This window comes from Taeniopygia guttata, chromosome 1 (genome assembly GCF_048771995.1).
Source record: "Taeniopygia guttata chromosome 1, bTaeGut7.mat, whole genome shotgun sequence".
NCBI classification, from domain to species: domain Eukaryota; kingdom Metazoa; phylum Chordata; class Aves; order Passeriformes; family Estrildidae; genus Taeniopygia; species Taeniopygia guttata.
This window is the reverse complement of record NC_133024.1, coordinates 13,323,381-13,341,544: the sequence shown is the minus strand read 5'-3', so window position 1 is coordinate 13,341,544 and position 18,164 is coordinate 13,323,381. Positions and strand designations below refer to the sequence as shown.

The following is an 18,164-nucleotide window of genomic DNA, read 5'->3' as shown; positions in this document are numbered from 1 at the left end:
CCACACACTGCAAAACATTTTTACAGGTGCATACTTAGCAAAGAGTTCACAGCAGAAGTGAATACGTTTTGTTTAAATGTAAGAAGAGAGGCATGCCAATAAAAGAAAGACAACACACTCCCTATAGCTAGACGACAACATCAATAAAAGTGCAATTACACTTCCAAATTTTCTTGCTATTCTTTCCATAATGACCATAAGAACCTGATTGTATCAGCTGGAAATGTAAAATATGCATAGAATGCACCAAAGAGAGCACACTCACCATGTACTATCAGGACATATTCTGTGCTGTTTCGGCCAATGGGATTTTTTGCTTCACATCGATATGTGCCATTGTCTGTTTTGTTTAGGAAGCTGATGCTTAGAACCCTGCCATTGACAACCATTCTCTCTGGATCTGGGAGTTCTCCACCGTCCTTTGTCCACAACACTGGTTCTGGCCTGTTGGATCAAAGTGTGGCATTTATTTAGACACATGAAACATGTATATGCAACATGTACATCAGAAACAGCACATCAGCAACTTATAAATAGACACCTACCGCCCCAAAAATATTTGAATTACTGGATTTAATGAACTGTCACAACCATCCTGGATGTGAACTGCTAAAGAAAGTGAAAGAACAAGCAGAGAAATAAGAAAGAAGATAAATAAAAAGGAAAGCAGAATGGTACTACAACAGGCTAAGATCTTTCCTACATTAAAAAAATGGTTCTTGTGAGGTTTCAGGGCCTGCAGGTGCTTGCAAGGTAAGTGCAAATAGGATAATGTGGGTGTAAGTGGTTTGTAAATGGATTCTTAAGCTACTTAGGCCATTCATATTCATAGGTGAACTTGAATGCACTGAGTATTTTTCCTGAACCAGGCATATCAGTCCCAAAGTAGCACGTGTTACACACAACCTAATCTTGTTTCTCTTGCTGCATTGTGTCACAGCCCATCCCTTTTCCCACCTTTTCTTCATCCTTCCCTTAAATAAATAATAACTTGTTTCCCATGTTATCACAAGCAATGCAAGATTTGACTTGAAATCCTGTATTTTCTTCTCTTGTGAAACCGTTCCTCTTTTGCCTGATGCACTCACATCAAACAGGCCAAAGGCAATGCCCTGGCAGTGATGAACCCCTCGGCAAGGTAAGGCCAGAGAAGTGAACTGGCAGTCCTGAAGGTTCTCAAACATCTTCCCTCTGGCAAGGCATGCATAACTCCTTTCTAGAGACTCTCAAGAAGCTCCACAGTCCATGAGATCTGCCTAGCAGCCTAGCAGACAGCAGGATGTATTTTTTACTGTCATGCAAGCCTTTACTGGCACGGAACAAGGTATACTTTCAAATTTACATGAGGGAAATCAGCAAGAAGACAGGTTTGAACTGGGAAGGAAAGGTTGGTTTACTGAATCCTGTCTATGTAATGAGCAGACAGAGCATCTCAGGCTCTCTTACACCAGTCACTTCAGCAGGATATTCACAGCCTGGGGATTCAGTGCTACCTTGCTTGCAGCTTTGTGCAGCATAAGCCACATATCAATCTCTATCCAAACATGCCGGTTGTGTGATTCAGTAATAAACCAAAATATAATACACTGCTATAAAATTAGCAATTGCCAGGTTAGTCACTAGTTGCACTCCAGAAACACTTAATTTCACTAATTTGAAGCAGATGTTTAAAGCCTATTAGATATAATAAGTGCTAAGAAAAAGAATTAAACCTAAATAATTAAGGAGAAGCATTTAGCCAAAATGTGGCCTCATAAAAAGAAAAATAGTTCTAATGGCTGTAATGACATGATTTTGAGTTAGGCAACACATGTAAACAGAGAATTTTTCTGAAATGCACTTCTATAAAATTCAAATTAGTCTTTAAAGAAAATACTCATTCTGAAATATAATACATTTACACACAGTACTATTTTGAATGGCACCCCATTAAAATGTTGTTGAACTTAGTACTTAGACTGGCTAGTCTCCAAAGTTTTGATTTTTTTTTTTCCCAGAAAAACATATGCTCAGAGAATAAAAGCAAGGATTAAGAACTGATGGTGAGACAGGCCTTATTTATGCCTTACCATAAATTTGTCTTAATCCTCTTCCTAAGCTCATTTTTATGAACTGGTATCCATGCACACGTGGTACACAATGTACACACTTTCTTTCTGTTTAATGCAAGCAGGGAATCCAGATGTCCATGCTGGTATAGAAACATTGCCCTACAGAGTTCCCAGCATTAAGGTGTGATTTGCTGTGATATGTTAAGGTGGATTTGTTCAATTTTCTGGCCAACTCCGCATTGTTTCTCATTTACCAGTTTACTGTGGATCTGCAGTCCCAGGAGTGGGGACTCTGAAACACTTCAGCTACAATGTGCACCATTACCGGCATAAATGGCGTGTTAAAGCAACTTCTGTGCAGCGGTAATTTATGGAACTTAGGTTTTAAATTGAAACTAGATGGCATATCCTAGGGGAAAACCTATAGGATAACAAATAAGTATGAAATGAAGCCGTAGATATAAATTATTCAGGGACCTCTGTCACATTGTAATACACCGACTCTAGTCTTACACAGAACACTTAGCTGTGGTTGCAAAATGATGTGTGGCACAAAAACCAGGGCTTAGAGAGAGGAGATCTGCATTCTCTGGGTGTTGGGGAAGCTGCTAATCAAGAGTGAATGTTCAGCCATCCCGTGCTGTATTTGTGGCAGCAGCAGAGCAATTCCTGGGCAGCAGGCCCGTAGCCAGCACATCCTGGTGGCCAGACACAGCTCTCCCTCCACCTCACCGCTCCCTAAAACAGAAATTTTGTCACAGCCACAGAATTTAATTCTGCCTGCAGTGCTGGGAAGCTTTGAGACACTTGGTCTACACAATTCACTGGTTAGGCAGATGTGAGCTAAGAACACGAGACGTGCTCGTGCACCCAGACCATCACGCTGCCATGGTCAGCAGCAGCAGGATGCTGTCTAAGGGCAGCATGGGAGTACATCCATTTTCTGCTGTCCATTCCTCCTCCACTCTGCCAGCAATAGCAACCATCCTGTCAGGGGTGCTGCAGGCCACATATTTTGTCCTCTTTTGTGACCACTTATTATTTAGACCTGTGCCTAAGAAAGTCTCTAATATATTTTGGAGTTTGCTTATGATGTCCATCCCCTACTGCAGCAACTAATTCTGGAAGTTCCCTGCCATGCAAAATGATATTTGCATTTATCTGTCTTTCACTGATCTCCTAGAAGTGGCAATGAATATTGCAGGACGTGGTAAGTAACACTATTATGACCTTGTTGAAAGTTATGACAGCCTATTTCTTGGCAGGCCTGCCTCTCCCCCTTTTTATTTTTTTTTTTTTTTTTTCAACCTTATCACTGTCTACAGCTTCCTGAAGGGTGGTTATAGTCAGGTAGGGTTTGGTTTCTTTCACCAGGCAGCAACTGACAGAACCAGAGGACACAGTCTCAGGCTGCACCAATGGAAATATAGGTTAGATATTAGGAACAAGTTTTTCACACAAGGGATGATAAAGTACTGGAACTGCTGCCCGGGGATATGGTGGAGTCACCATCCCTGGATGTGTTTAAACAAAGACTGGATGTGGCACTCGGTGCCATGGTTGAGTTGAGGTGTTAGGGCTGGGTTGGACTTGATGATCTTGAAGGTCTCTTCCAACCTTGTGATTCTGTGATTCTCTGTTCATTAGAATTTGATACTTTCTGAGATTATCAGCAGGGAAAAAAAACTACACCAAAAAAGGGCAAAGGAATCTTAACTTTACAGCACATTGGGTATTCTTTTAGGATTGTCTTAGTACCTTCATTGTCCAAAGCTGAAGCACTGAAACATCTTTCCTTCTCTGTCACAAGGCACAGACAAGCATGAACTCCCCACAGTTTATCCTACTGAAACCTGTCCACAGCTGCAGATCCAGACAGAGGTTTTTGCTCTTACCCAACATTTTGAAAGGGATACTTAGGTTTGACATGCTAAAAGACCTGGCAAATATGTACAGTCCTAATATTGCACATTTTTCTCTACTGCATACGTCTCTAACATTGCAGAATTAAGCTTCTTTTTTAATACTAATGAGTTGCCATAACACCGTCAATTCCTATTTGAACTGGAACAAACAGGGATGTTTGTACAAACAGTACCTTCCATTTGTGCATTCAGCGAAATGCCTTTGAAAAAGGAACTGGTTTTTAGTATAGAAATCTGAGTTTATTAACTGCCTTTATGTTAGCCTCAAAACCCAACATAGAATAAACAAAATATGGTATTCTTTTCCAGTCAGAACAAAATGGGATTGAAATGAAGGTATAAGACACTGGTGTGAAGTTCCACAATGATATGTTTTATATTGTGGTACTTTTTTTACAAGTAACTGAACAAAGAAATGGTAAATACAGCAAAACTATTTTCTGGCCTTGAGAGTAGAAAACCTTTTCTTTCAAAACAAATCAGAGAGAAACTGAAATATGTTGGAAAAAATAAATTAGAAACCACATGTGATTAGAAAAGAAGACCTAGGCACTGCCTTACCTTTCCAACAAGTGTTTACATAACATGAAAGTTAACAATTATATTTGTCTACTTTGTTTGTTTTTTTTGTTTGTTTGGTTTTTTTTCTTTTTGCTGAGGCCTTTGAAATGACACAGGAGTATTTTAAGACAAGATTGGCAATTTTCTGTCCCTTTCTCCATCCTTAACTCAAGGACAGTGATTGAGTGCTTTCTTATAATTCTCCTCTCTAGTGATATCTTTGTATTTAACTATAATAGCTAACTTAGCCTCCATTTAAAAATTATACATATATCTATATGTTTTATATCTATCTATATATATATATGTGTTTTCTTTTTGAACAAAGTGAATTTAGGCAATGCAATCCATTTTCACTTTAAACTTCTTGACTCTATGCAGTTTTTTTGCCCTTTTCTAATTTTTGTGCACAGAAAGGTCATGTACAAAGCATTCTTCATTGAGTCTTTAACAAACAACACTTGGACAACTTACTGACCCATTATAATAGCACAGAATAACCTTTTCATTTCCATAAGATCACACTCAAAAAAAAAAAAAAAAAACTAACCAAAAAAACCCCCAACAAACCCTGACCCAGAAAAACAACAACAAAAAACCCCAAAGCCACCTTTTTACATGTCCAGTCTCGCTGGGGATATTCTCACCCAACTGGGTATCTAAGCATCCTGTCAAAAATTTTTACCCAATGTGGGTAAAAATAAAGATAGAAGAAGAATTTGAGGAACACTAAAAAGATAAAAATAAATTCATTCTTTTGAGTAGAGCCCTCTCCAAGAACACCTTTTAGTTCTCCAAACAAGGGCACGCTTGTATTCAGTGAAGTCCATAAAAACATAATCTAGTGGAAATGAGCAAATTAATAATGGTAAAGGTATCACAAGATTTATCAGAATGTTTCTTGTTGAAAACCTGGTGCAATGTTAAAAGTCATCTAAGGGAATTATTGCTTCATTAATTTGAAACTTATAGTTCTTTTGTATCAAGAAATTGGATTTTTTAGCTCTGTCAGTTAATCACCCACTTGAAAGTCTAAACCCTGGGGGAACCTCTTGTTTATATAAAGTCTCAGTCTGAGAAATCATATTGGGATGAGCGGGTTGGGGAGCATTTCATCTATCAAAAACATCAATATCCACAGTCCCTTTCATAAAAGGCTTGGATAGATGGATTTTATTTTATGAGATAACGCTCAGTGATTTTCTAGTTCTGCAAAACCTGAGTAACCTTCACATAGTGTTTTTCTCACCAGTAGAATTAGTAAAGAATATCCAAAGTACCTTTCCTAAAGTTCCTTTTTTTTTCAGAAAGAAGCTTTGAACGTCTGAATTGACTATTATTACATTTACCTCTACTTTTCTCTTTTAAGCATTCTCAGCAGACATAATGTAACCTAAAAATATTTATGATGCCCTATACTAATGCTTTCTAAATGATCAAGAATTTAATTACCAAGATGTGTTAAAAAATGAGGTGTCAACTAAATATAGATTTCAACTTTTTATATCATAAAAATTTGACAGGAATTTACAGCTATAAAGACAACAGGAACAACAAGACATGCTGAAGCCAGCTGCAGTGTATTATGTGAAAAAAGGTGTTTAAATAATAAACAGAAAGAAGCAACCAAATCTCAAATGGGACTAATATTCATCATTTACAGGGAAAAAAGCGAACACTAACAAATAGCAAAAAAGAAAAAGATAGCAGAAGAGGAAAGCAAGCAGGCAAACAAAGAAACCAGACCAGCTAAAAACCAAACAGTCTTCATTCCTTACCTTTTTTCCAAGACAGATAAAGCCTTTCCTTTGCTCATCACAACTTTACTTAGGTGACAGACCTCCCTGCCTGTGTCTTGCTTTGGATAAATCAGGCAGTCCTCTCACCCTTGCTGGATTACAGGTGCTAACCATGCTGATATGATACACTAAATTTGCAGCTGAAAGTCCTTATCCCTCAGCAGACTGTGACAGCAACTGATTAAAGTGCATCACGAATCTTTTCAAAGCAAAGATATTTATTCTTCTACCCAAAGATACAAAATATATCATGTTAGAGGGCAAAAGATTAATTTTTCATATTCATATTTCCTCCTGTCTACACTCAAATATTTCCTTGCAATTGGTATTAGTGTTCCTTTAGGTCTAAAACCTTCGCCTGTGGGAAGTAGACTGTTCTGTTTCTGCATTAATTCTCTTTCTTTTTTGTATCTCCTCTCCTCAGGCTGATAATCAATTTCCTTTTATCCTTTAGTACTCTTAGAGTCCAGGGCACCCTTTGACCTCAGGCTTTCCACCTTTAACACAACTGTGCAAATCTGCTGCTCTCTTTCTGGAGAGATTATAATCTTTATAATTGTAACTTCTTTGAAACTTTTTTACTCTAGTTTTTCCCTTTGTGCATATCATGTACCCCTGCCCCCCCCTCCCCAAAAAACCTCCATTAGTTAGTCATTTTCCAGACAGCAAGGAAATATCAGACTAATATTCTGAAAAGTGCCTAATCCACATATATATGTGCATGTATATATGTGAAGCTTTTTTATTTAATTCTAGTATTATTCACAATCTTCTCAGAAATGCATAAAAACCCTGCTGTGAATAACATTTTGGGGAATGGATTTCTCATAGTCATGGAGGAGATCAACAAGAGAACTTATGTGAAATCAGAAGACAACTTATCTGTGAATTGCACTAGAAATATCCCTTGTATTCTACTATTGTAAGCAGCAGGGAGGCTAGAAATGGACAAAAAAGATTGTCTTAAAAAAAAAAAAAAAAGACTTTGTGAGGGAGATGCCATAGGAAGGAGTTGCCATCCTATAACCTGTCCTTCTGGTATCCCATTTCACATAAATCTTGCCCACATTTGTCATTCGCTACACCTGCTGTCAAACTTCTGGTGTCTCATTTCACCCCCTCCTCCATTTCTTTTGCTTTCTCTGAATCTGACCAATTTCCCAAACAACAGATTGGACATTTGTGCTCCTTTATTACTTCTCCAGACATTTCTGTACCAGGCAAGCAATGGTATCCATGAAAGGGAAAATTTGCTAAACTAATTAATTTATGCCTCCCATCACTTATGAATCTAAAAGCAAGTAATGGAGGAGGAAAAGGTTGACATATTTCAAATTTTCAAGGCCAGACCACCACTTAAGAGCAAATAGAACTGAAGACTACTGTTTAACTTATGTATACCATAAAGAAGGTGGGTAATCCTCTTTTAAATACACTATCAGGTCAGGGAATAGGCACTGACTTTTTTTATTTTTCCCCCCAAAATAAATCTGAAAAACCCCTGGACATTTCAATACAATTTTAGTATTTCAAATTAAAATGCTAAGTATTTTGGAACACTTTCAGTAGCCAGCTAATAACTACACTTTTTTAAATGTGTATTTTAAAGTATGAGGCTCAAAACATCTTAAATTCAGAGGAAACACTATAACCTCTACAGTTTATGAACAGCTTTAATAAGAAGTCTGCTTTAAAAACTTGTCTTTAAAAAACAATGGTATGTATGGCTATACTGTTCATTTTATGTCACCAGTTTATAAATAATTTATATTCCTTTTAAATTTTAACCAGGAAAAAAGAAAAGTCCTCCACATAAGTACAACATGCCTTTGAAAAAGATTCCTGAGCCTAAAAAGGCAGAAGGAGAGTTGCAAAGCAGTACAGCAGCAGGAAATAGGAAAAAAAAAACCAAAAACCAAAAACCCAAAAAAACAAACCAAAAAAAAACCCAAAACCAAGCAAACAAAAAAATTCAAACCACATTAAACAATCTTATGTCATAAATCCTTCCTCACTTTCTGGGGAGCAGAGGCCTTGCAGGAGTGATGGCCGCTGTGAGCTACCTGGCAATAGCTCAAGGACAAAGCAGTAGGCAACACAGGAAACATCTGCAGGTTGGCCTGCACTTGGCCACAGGTTAGATAAGGAGTTTTCCAATTCCTATAAAGCAGAAAGGATGCTGGTTTTGTATCAGAATTCTTGTACTGAAGGCTGATACAGGCACACTGCACAATGCTGTCCCTGTTCAGAGGGATGCACAGCGCGTTATCTGCCGTGCAGTCCTTCAGCAGCTCTCACAGGCCCTGGATAAGACACACCTAATGACATATCAGTAATTAAAGAAAAGTGACCGCCTTGTTTTCAGGAGATTGTGCAAGAAAGTAAGGGGTCAGAGACATCCAGAAGGAGCATCACCTTTATTGCTGCAGTAGAGGAAGGCAGCAGAAGAACTGTGCAGCTGCCCCCTCATGCAGAGAATGGAAATCCAGCAGAGCCAAGTACCAAACTGATGGCCAGGTAATCTCACACAGGGAAAGAAGTGAAGTCCACTCACAGAAAAACAATGATGCCCTCAAAGCTTCTTTAAAATTCTAGAGCTGAAAGTACTTTGGATCAGCACTGGGGCATGTCGATAATATATACCCTTCCCCTGTTCTGCCTGGGATTGGAGCCATATATTGATGTGCAAATTACAAAGACAAATCCCTTTCAGTCTCATAAACTAAGATCTACACTCTCAGAGAAGGGCAGGAAAGGGAAGAGAGGAGAAACTATATACAGATAAGTGAATATTAAAGAATAATTGCAAACCTTCCTTAAATATTTTACTGCTGTTTCTAAAGGCTTTTTCTTTCCTGTCAGAGTACAGCCAAAATGATAAATGGCATGTAACTATTTTATTCACATGAAAAATTGTTGATTAAATATTGAAATCTCAATGGCCTGGTTTCACTATAATTCTAGCTCTATATGTTTCTAATTATGTAGTCAGTATTCAAACAGTGAAATCTTTGGGCTTCCTATGCTGCTGTTTACACTATATTGATTTCTTCTTAACCTTTTGGAGCGATTGAGAAATTAGTAGATTATTCTTTTATCATCAGTTGCAAGTAAAGCATGACTATAAGAACAAAGGATGATGGAAACTGCCGTGGATTAAGTGGACAATATCTGAAAAAAAAAATGTATTTCAAAGACATGCAAATGTCAGCAGTATTAAAATAATATGGTGCTCAAGTGGATGCATCAGAATGGCTGCTGAAAATTACTGGGATTAACCAGGAACTATGCTCTTAATGTTAATGAAGTATTGCTGGGGATAAGAATGCTGCAGCAAAGCATAATGATAGGATGTGCACACCTTAGTTACTATGCATGTCATAGAACAGAGGAAAATAACATCTCATCTGGCACGTCTTCAGACCTGTTTCTAACACCAAGGCTCCTCACAGCAGTTTACAAGCATGCTGCATCCCCAGCCAGTGGAGCAAGCACTGAGGAAAATACTGATTTATCAGAAAGAACAGAGAAAAAAAATAGCAGAAAGAGCTTCAGCACCACTGATTTTAAATGCTTTGCATTTTCATGTTACAGGATTAACAAAGGTACATTTCCTTACAGTAGCCTGGTTTACATAGGTTATGCTGAAGTGCCACATAGAGATAATGGCTGGGACTGCAAAAAACAAGAAGTAGGCAGTAACTGCTGTCACACCACATTTTCAGGTCCTTTTTCATTATTTCTGTTGTCATATCTTCAATTTCAGTTGAGGTCTGAAGGCTGTATCATGGAATTAATGAGCAAATATTATTATGAGGGTTTTTTTTCCCCTTTGACAAGTTCTGATTTTCAACTGCTTAGATATTTCAGGCTGCCACACTGATGGATGTTCACATGCCTACTTTGCACTGTTTTGAATTTGCCTTTACTGTGTCCCAACATTCAGAAGAAACTTTGTCTCTGTTATTACAATAAGCTGAGAAATCCCATCTAAGAAACGCCAGCTGCGTTTTCTGAGTTAAGGTCAAATGCTTGCTGGCATGAGAATCAAAGAGGAAAATGAAGAGTGGCTGATTCATTTCCGCTTTTTCCATTAAGTAAACAGTTGAAAATCTCATTCACAGTTATTTTCTTGTCCAAATACTACTTGTTTGAAATAATTTGCTGTTGATGTAAGACACAGTCAAGGAGAAGCCTCATTAAACTAAAATTCCTTCCTGCACAGCCCTGAGGTGCAGTGACAACACCCAGAGAGCTGATAAAAGCACCAGTGCTGCATCTTGGATGACAAGCAAGGACTTCAGTACCAACCCTCATTAACCAAGGAATGCACTTCTTAACTTTCAATGCATGTAAGAACATCATGAAGTGTGGGAGATGAAGCAAAATATCTTCCCTTTCACCACATAAGAAACCATTAATAACTAGCCACAGCAATGACATTTCTAAGATCTTCTGTTGAATTGTGTCCTTTCAGCAATTAAATAATTGTTGCTATATACAATAGTTTATAGGAGCACCAAAGGAATGAAAATACACCATAAATTTTTGTAACTCAGTTATTTTTTTTCACCATTGTCAAAAAAAGCTGATGTTGAAGCATGCTGTATTGAATCACAATAAACAATAAAATGTTTTATGCTTTCAAGATAATATAACAATATCCTAACAATAATACACTGTGAACTTACAAGTATTTGTATTTCAGAGCTAAGTTCTATACCATGGTTTGTGTCAACTTCGTTTGCATTTAAAAATAACTTCTGAAATGGTAATACAATAAAGGGAAAAAGAGAGAAACATAATTTACTTAGAGAAGTTTGTTTTCTTTTCCCAAATGTGTTGTTATCTCCAGACAGAGGGGAGTGCTTTAGTTCACACAAACTTCTCTCACACAGAAAATTATTCATTAGTACTTTCATGGCAATAATTTTAGCACTGTAAAGGAGATATCCTCAAGCTCTCCATGGGCTCCAGCTCCATTAGCATCTAGTCCCAGACAGCCACAACAGCCTGTGTTCAGTGCTGAGCAGAGAAGGAGCAGCTGTACTGACTCAGACAAAAGGTTCAGCTAGTCCAGTCCCTTATCTCCAACATCAGGGATAAGCAGATGTCTAGGGAACAGGCCAAGCACAGATCTCAGGCATTTCTGATACCAAGCACAGTTTAAAAATACTCTGGAAACCTTAAGGACTTGCCTTTTCATGAACTTAGGCAGTTTTCCCTTGAATTACTGTGAATTTTGACCATCTGTCATAGCCATTGAAAACAAATTCCTAAAGTTTACCAGTCATTATATGAAAAATTATGTCCTTGCTTGGAAATAAAGCTGGTTCTTATTAGTTAAACTTACTCTTAAACATTTCTATTTGTAGAGAGAATGAAAAAATAGCAGTCCTTAACAACTACCTCTGTTACCATCTACAATTTTGGAAACATCTGCAAGATTTCTCCTCTATACCAAATAGGCCATACAAGGTGCATTTTATGTGTTCTTCAAGGATTGTTTAAAAAATGTTTATAAAATAAAAAATGTTTATAAAATAGACTTTTCTATCTGCGAAGGGAATAAAAACCTCATGAAACATTTGAATTTTGGTTTTTTTTTTTTTTGTTTGTTTGTTTGTTTTTAATACAGATGTCTGCTAATTCTAGCCCTTCATATAAATTTTAGTATTTGAGAAGATGTCTGTTCTACAGATTTCTGGGATTTCTCCTGAAGCTCTGTTGTCCTGCCGTAGCCAGGTGGTGTTAAGCATTAAGTTTCCAGTCACAATTTATAATTCATCAATCTCATCCTTGAATTCCTTTGAATGCTGGGGTAAAACCTTCTGGTCCTGCTGACTTCCTACTGCTCATTTTGCCTGTTTGTTCCACAACCACCTCCAAAGCCCATTTAAATCTTGCTGGTGAGCACCTGAGAAAAGAGGGAATCAGTCTTTAATGTACCCAGTTTCCTCTGCCACAGAAAACATGGATGTAGTAAATCCATCTGGCTTCCCTGTAAACCTTGATTCTCAGTTGATCATAAAAATTTACTGACTTCCCATTATTTAATTAAAAAATAACTTTTGTTTTCAAGTTTGTTTTCTTGTTATTCCTTTAATATTCCTGCTTTCTTTTTCTAGGTATTCCTTTAATATTCCTGCTTACTGAATTTTTATATTTAATCTGCCAAGATCTAAGAATCTTCTCTTTTATTTGGAAAACAACTTCGGCTTTTCAAATTATAGCTTTGCCCTTATCATTACTTTGATTCCTCTTCTGTTTAGCATCACCAGCTTCTTCTTCTCAAGGGATTCTGCTAGATGATATATATTGACCCTGTGGTTCTAAACTCTTTATTTCTCTAACATAGTCCTCAGGCTGCCTGGAAAGATTTAATTCTCTTAGTTGGCCCTTAAACCTCCTTTTTAACAAGATTCTTCATTATTATGTAGTTCCCCTTTTTGATGTTGATTACCATATAATTGCCCAGACTTTATTTTTTGCCTCTAGATGCAAACAGCAAATAAATACTTTTTAAAGAATGAGCTGAATGAAGATGGTGCTGAGAGCTCCCTCAGTCTGTGCCACCCTTTGGAAGATTCTAGAAATTATGTGTACAAGGTAGGAACATAGGTTAGGGATATTTGAGAGCAAGAGAAAGTAGAAACAAAAAATAGAACAAAACCCCCACAAACAAGCTAACCAACCCCAAAAAAAATCATAATCAAAAAGCAATAGTGAGTAGAAACACTGATCTGTCTCCCACTTATCTCCCTCCTCCTGCAGGGTATCACAGTCCCTCCCACCAGCATTTCTTAACCCTTGGTAAATCTTTACAATTCCATCTTAAAAGTGACCAATCCAGTGTTCCTAAGCAGGAATAAATCAACACAATGGGAAGAGGTGATCCAGGTGCAGGGGTTGTCCTGCAGACCCTGGAGGAAAATACTCTGGAGCAGCATTCTCCTGAGCAAGACTGCAAATCTCAGACTCAGTCTTTCCTCAACTCTTAAATAATTTAAGTTTTGGAAACAGTTTACCGTGGTGCTTAGAATAGTACGGATGTGGAAATTTTTAACCAGCCAAACTTAGGTCTGAGAAATCTCCAAGATCTTCCTTGCAATGCAAAGACTAGCTCATCCAAACAATGAATAATTAGTTACACTAATAATAAATTAACACAATCTATTACTTCTCTTACCTGTTTACTGTCATGCCTGTCAGAACCACAACCCCATTTATCTTGTCATCTCCATTTTTTCTGAGGTTCTCTCATCAAAGAGCAGCGTTTAGCTCCTCTAGAAGGATGGGGATTTACCCTGCTAGCTTACACCACCTACATATTCTCAAGGTACTCTGCTGTTGTAAATGTGGGGTAAAAATGTAGATATTCAATGAGCTGGTGCTCCCCAAGACATTTGGGTTTTCCACATAACATCTGCTACACAAATTCCTGAATAGTGAAACATAACAGTATAACCAGCATGACTTACACTGAAAAAGTTATACTAATGTGTCTTTTTGTATTCTACTGCTAGTGGTTGATTCAAAAACTCTATAATCTTATGTGTAGCTGTAGCTAAACACTTGCCTACAGAATCTAAGTACCTAAAAGGCTGAATGTCACATCCTTTCCCAAAACTTCTTTCTCATGTTTCAACTTGCAGTCTAGTACTTACTTAGAATTACCTGCTCTGGATTTAAATTTTATCTATTATTCTATCCCACAGGCCTTTTTTATTTTAGCATGTGTTTCCACCTGAGAGCAAGGAAAAGAATTATTTCAAAAGCCATACACATGCAAAATGGATTTAATGAGCACTAAAAACGCTGTGTGCAGTTGTTTTTCATACTGTACTTTCTGCACTTTTATGGGTAAACACTGCAAAAAAGGGATGCTTAAAAAAGAGGAAAAGCAATTATTGAATTGAGCCTATTAGGCAATGTGATCATTTTACAGAACACTAAAGGGGAAGTTCTTAAGCACTGCAGGAGGCTTTATTGTAAAGTGTAATTTTCAGACAGCCACTAATGCTCCCACCTGCTCCTTTTTTTGTGTCACACTTTTTATAACACCAATTTCTCTGCTTTTTGCAAAATACTGGGGAAAAGAAAAATTACAAAAAAGTGTATAATGTCCCAGATGTGAAAAGAAGATACAAGCTCCCAGAAGGACAGGATGTTTAATACAAAATGAAATTTAATCTATTGAATATACATACTGTATCTCAGCAAAAATGTTACCTGCTTCACAATATGTTATCTACTACATCCTGGCATAATTATACAGTGGAGGTGTAATGTCAATGAAATATTGGTGTAGAAAGTCTCAAGCTGATTATTTACACAATCCTTTAAAATAATTGCCTTTACCTGCAATGACAACCTATCTGAAAAGATTCACCAAGCAGATTTTTTTCCTACAATTCATATTATATTTTTCATAAGATTTTAGAACATTTTACTGAAAATGGGCACTCATAATGCTCATTTTCAGTAAAATGTTCTAAATGTTCTCATAATATACATATAATGTATAATAGATGTGCACTAAATCAAGGCAGGAGATATATTAGCATGACCTCCTTCATAATTGCAGTAATTAAAAAATTGGTCAACATTTCTCTGTGGTTGACAATAACCACAGGACACAGAGTGATTAACCTCAGCTGACATGGGATATATCAGATCAGATAAAGTTAACAAGAGGATGGGTTTGAGTTAACAACCACCTACTGAAACAGAATAAGTTCCTTTTAGAGAAATAGAAGCCCACACTTCTCCAAACAGAAAAGAAAAAAAAAAATACAGACAGCCTAAATGGGATAAAGACAGAGAGGTGAAAAAGCAATGTTTAAACAAAAAAAAAAAAAAAAAAAAAGACAAAGTAAGAACATTTCAAGAAACTATAACAAGGGCAAAGAGACAGGCAGGACAGCGATACCAGCAGTATTTGCAGAAGACAGGCTCTATCTAACTGCTGAACAAGCCAAATTCAAAGAAAGACAACTTGGAATGGACAGAGAGCAAGACAAAAGACAGGATTAGGAGAACCTGAGCTATCCTGAGAGCTGCTCCCAGTAACAAAGAACACAGGGCTGAGAACTTTGAGGAGAGTTTCTTACCCTTCTCTAGGTCTATATCCACAGATAAAATACCCTGTCCTATATATGTAGGCATTTATTCAAGCATATATTTACAGAACCTTGCCCAAAGCTGTGTGTGAAATGTGTCCCTAGAAACTTCACTGTAAACTCAGAGCGTTCAGAAGGCATAAATCAGATAAAGATATTTCAGCTAACACTAGTTCTGGGATCAAGGCAGAGAACATCAGGGAGGCTCCTGGTCACTTAAAGGCACAGCAGTTTTGTTCAAAGCCATCCAGCTTTCTGCTAAGACAAAGAGCTCAACATAAAGCAGTGAAACTCCAGTATACAGTACCTAAATTCCCTCCCCCTTTTTTTTCCCCCCTACTTACTTGATTTCCCTTGTAGATGGTCCTTTCCAGAGAAACCAGTGACTCTTACAATTCAGAATTCCTTATGTACCAATGTGTATGAAGCTTAAGGGAGAAATACTTTCATACCACATTCATGTTTTGCAAGAGTAAAATTTCATCATGGGAATGGACAAATTCATCCAATTTTCCAAATCATTAATATTTATTGATACTGCCTGAGCTTCCAGTTTGAGTTGTGGATTCATTCTGCACGGTGATTTATAAACACAGAAACATGGATACTTTTCCAGATTCATTATGATAATTCATATAGGCAGAATTGATACCAGCATTCCTTTCTAGGCTGCTAGGTACTCATGGCACAAACCCAGATAGCAGTGAATAAAATCCATGTAGAAAATGAGCTAATTTCTTACAGAACCTTCATCTCACCAGCCAGAGAAGCCAGGAAGTGCATCATATCAAAGCAGAGCAGGAAAAACTGTCCATGGACAAAAGGCTGGCCCTTGGACTGGTGACTCAGAGGCTAAACCTGCGATTAGGATGCAGTTTCAAAGCAATATTGGCAAACTGCTCACACCAAAACGTTCACGGCTGAATGTCAAGAGGGTTTCTGCAATTTTCTGCCCCAGATTCTGATTTCACTCTTGAGCACAGGTTTATAGGCATGCTAAGAACTCAATGTTACCACTCAAACCAAAGATGAGCTATCACCTGAGTGGGATGCTGTGTCACTCCAAAATACTCTTGGGAAAATAGGGACTGTGATCAATGCTAGACATAAAATCTACACCACCTATTTGTTGATTTTGAACTTAGGACTTTTTACTGCTTCATTTCCCAGCTGCAAATTTGAGGCAAGTGAATAATCTAATCATGCAAAGGTGTGGTAAAAACAAACATGTAAATATTTGCTAAGTTCTCATACAATGGAAAAAAAAAAAAAAGAAAGAAACATATGAACAGTATGAAGGAACTCTAATATCTCTTCTGAGGGTATACATCAAATAAGACATACAGGTCATTCATAGCTACCATTCATAATTACTGTTTCACTGAAGGAGTCAAAAATCCTCTTCAAAGGTTATATCCTGCCACAGTTTTCAGAAAGAAAATCACTATCGTGTTTGGTTTTGGTGGTGCTTTTCTCTATAACTTTAATGAGCTCACAAATAACGTTATTCTAATGAAGAATGCCTACGTGCATTTTCTGAAATAATACAAAGAAAATCAGGACATTCCTCCTAGTACTTCTCAAAATGCCTTCCTTAGGTTCAGTTGTCTTTCCACTTGGAATTAGTTTGAACTAAGGCAAGTATTCAGAGGAAGGAAGAGATTTTCTGCTTTTTTCTTTACAATACCTTTCATCCTTAAGCCTGTGACAAAATGATTCATGAGATATTTTTTTCTATAATTTTTTCAACTGCCAAACATGTGAAACCACAGAAATGGCAGGATCTGTAGGTGATAAAGACAGTGCATGTAGTCTGCTCTGACTCTAGCGAGTCTTTGGTGACTGTGTCCAATGACATTCATTGTACCTAGGCTGGGATGTCACTGTCACCTGGATGTTTCTACCTCTCCATGGGTGAAAAACTGACTGGACCACTGATGGAGCTGAAGGAACACTCTACCCAGGGAATGGCTAAAAGTAGATTTCTTCAGGAGTCCATCCTGGGTCCTGTTTAACTTTTTAATACCAAAGACCTGGTAGAATGTGCTCATTAAGCTGGCTGCACTGATATTTCTGAGGGAAGGCCACTGTTCAGAGGGGCTTCTGTGGCTTGGAGGAATGGGCCAACAGGTTCCTCATGGGGGGCAGGGAACAACAAGGATATAAAATCCAACATCTAAGCTGAGAAGAACCTGGAAGTCGTGGCTAACAGCAGATGTAACTAGAGCCAGTTTGAGTCCAGGCTTGGCTGCTTTACGGTGACTGGATATGAGTTAACTCTCTTCACTGGCATTCCTCTGTCTCACCTAGAGCCCTTCCAGGTCCTTCTCAAAGGAATCAGCCACTCTCTCTCTGGGTTCCCTGGGTGGCGAGTGTTTCCTGTTATTATTAGTATTTGTTTCCACCAGCCTTTGCAAAATGTTTGTCTCAGTCAAGGGATCTTCTTTTAACAGATGCTAGAAAAGACAGGACAATGTGTGGGGATACCATACACATAATTTACAATGACTTTATAACCCAAACCTGACTCTTTGGTGTGCACACATTATTAAAACTGAACACCTTTCCTTACATTAAAATGTTTATTTTTCCATACTTTATACTACTCTGTACATATTAGTGTCTGGTTTTTGTTGTGCTTTTCTCTATAACTTTATAATATCACGAATACTGTGATTCTAATGAAGGATATCTATGTGAGTTTTC

At 37.6% G+C, this 18,164-nt stretch overlaps 1 protein-coding gene across 4 annotated transcripts in view; it reads right to left on the bottom strand.

The window, feature by feature from the left end:
* CADM2 (cell adhesion molecule 2) overlaps positions 1 to 18,164 on the bottom strand; it is a 585,014-nt gene that overhangs the window by 67,945 nt on the left and 498,905 nt on the right. For all 4 annotated transcript variants that reach the window (XM_030263057.4, XM_030263065.4, XM_030263073.4 and 1 more), the window contains one exon: positions 266 to 444. In XM_030263057.4, the coding sequence (XP_030118917.1) occupies positions 266 to 444 (179 nt within the window). The remainder of the gene's footprint in view (positions 1 to 265; positions 445 to 18,164) is intronic.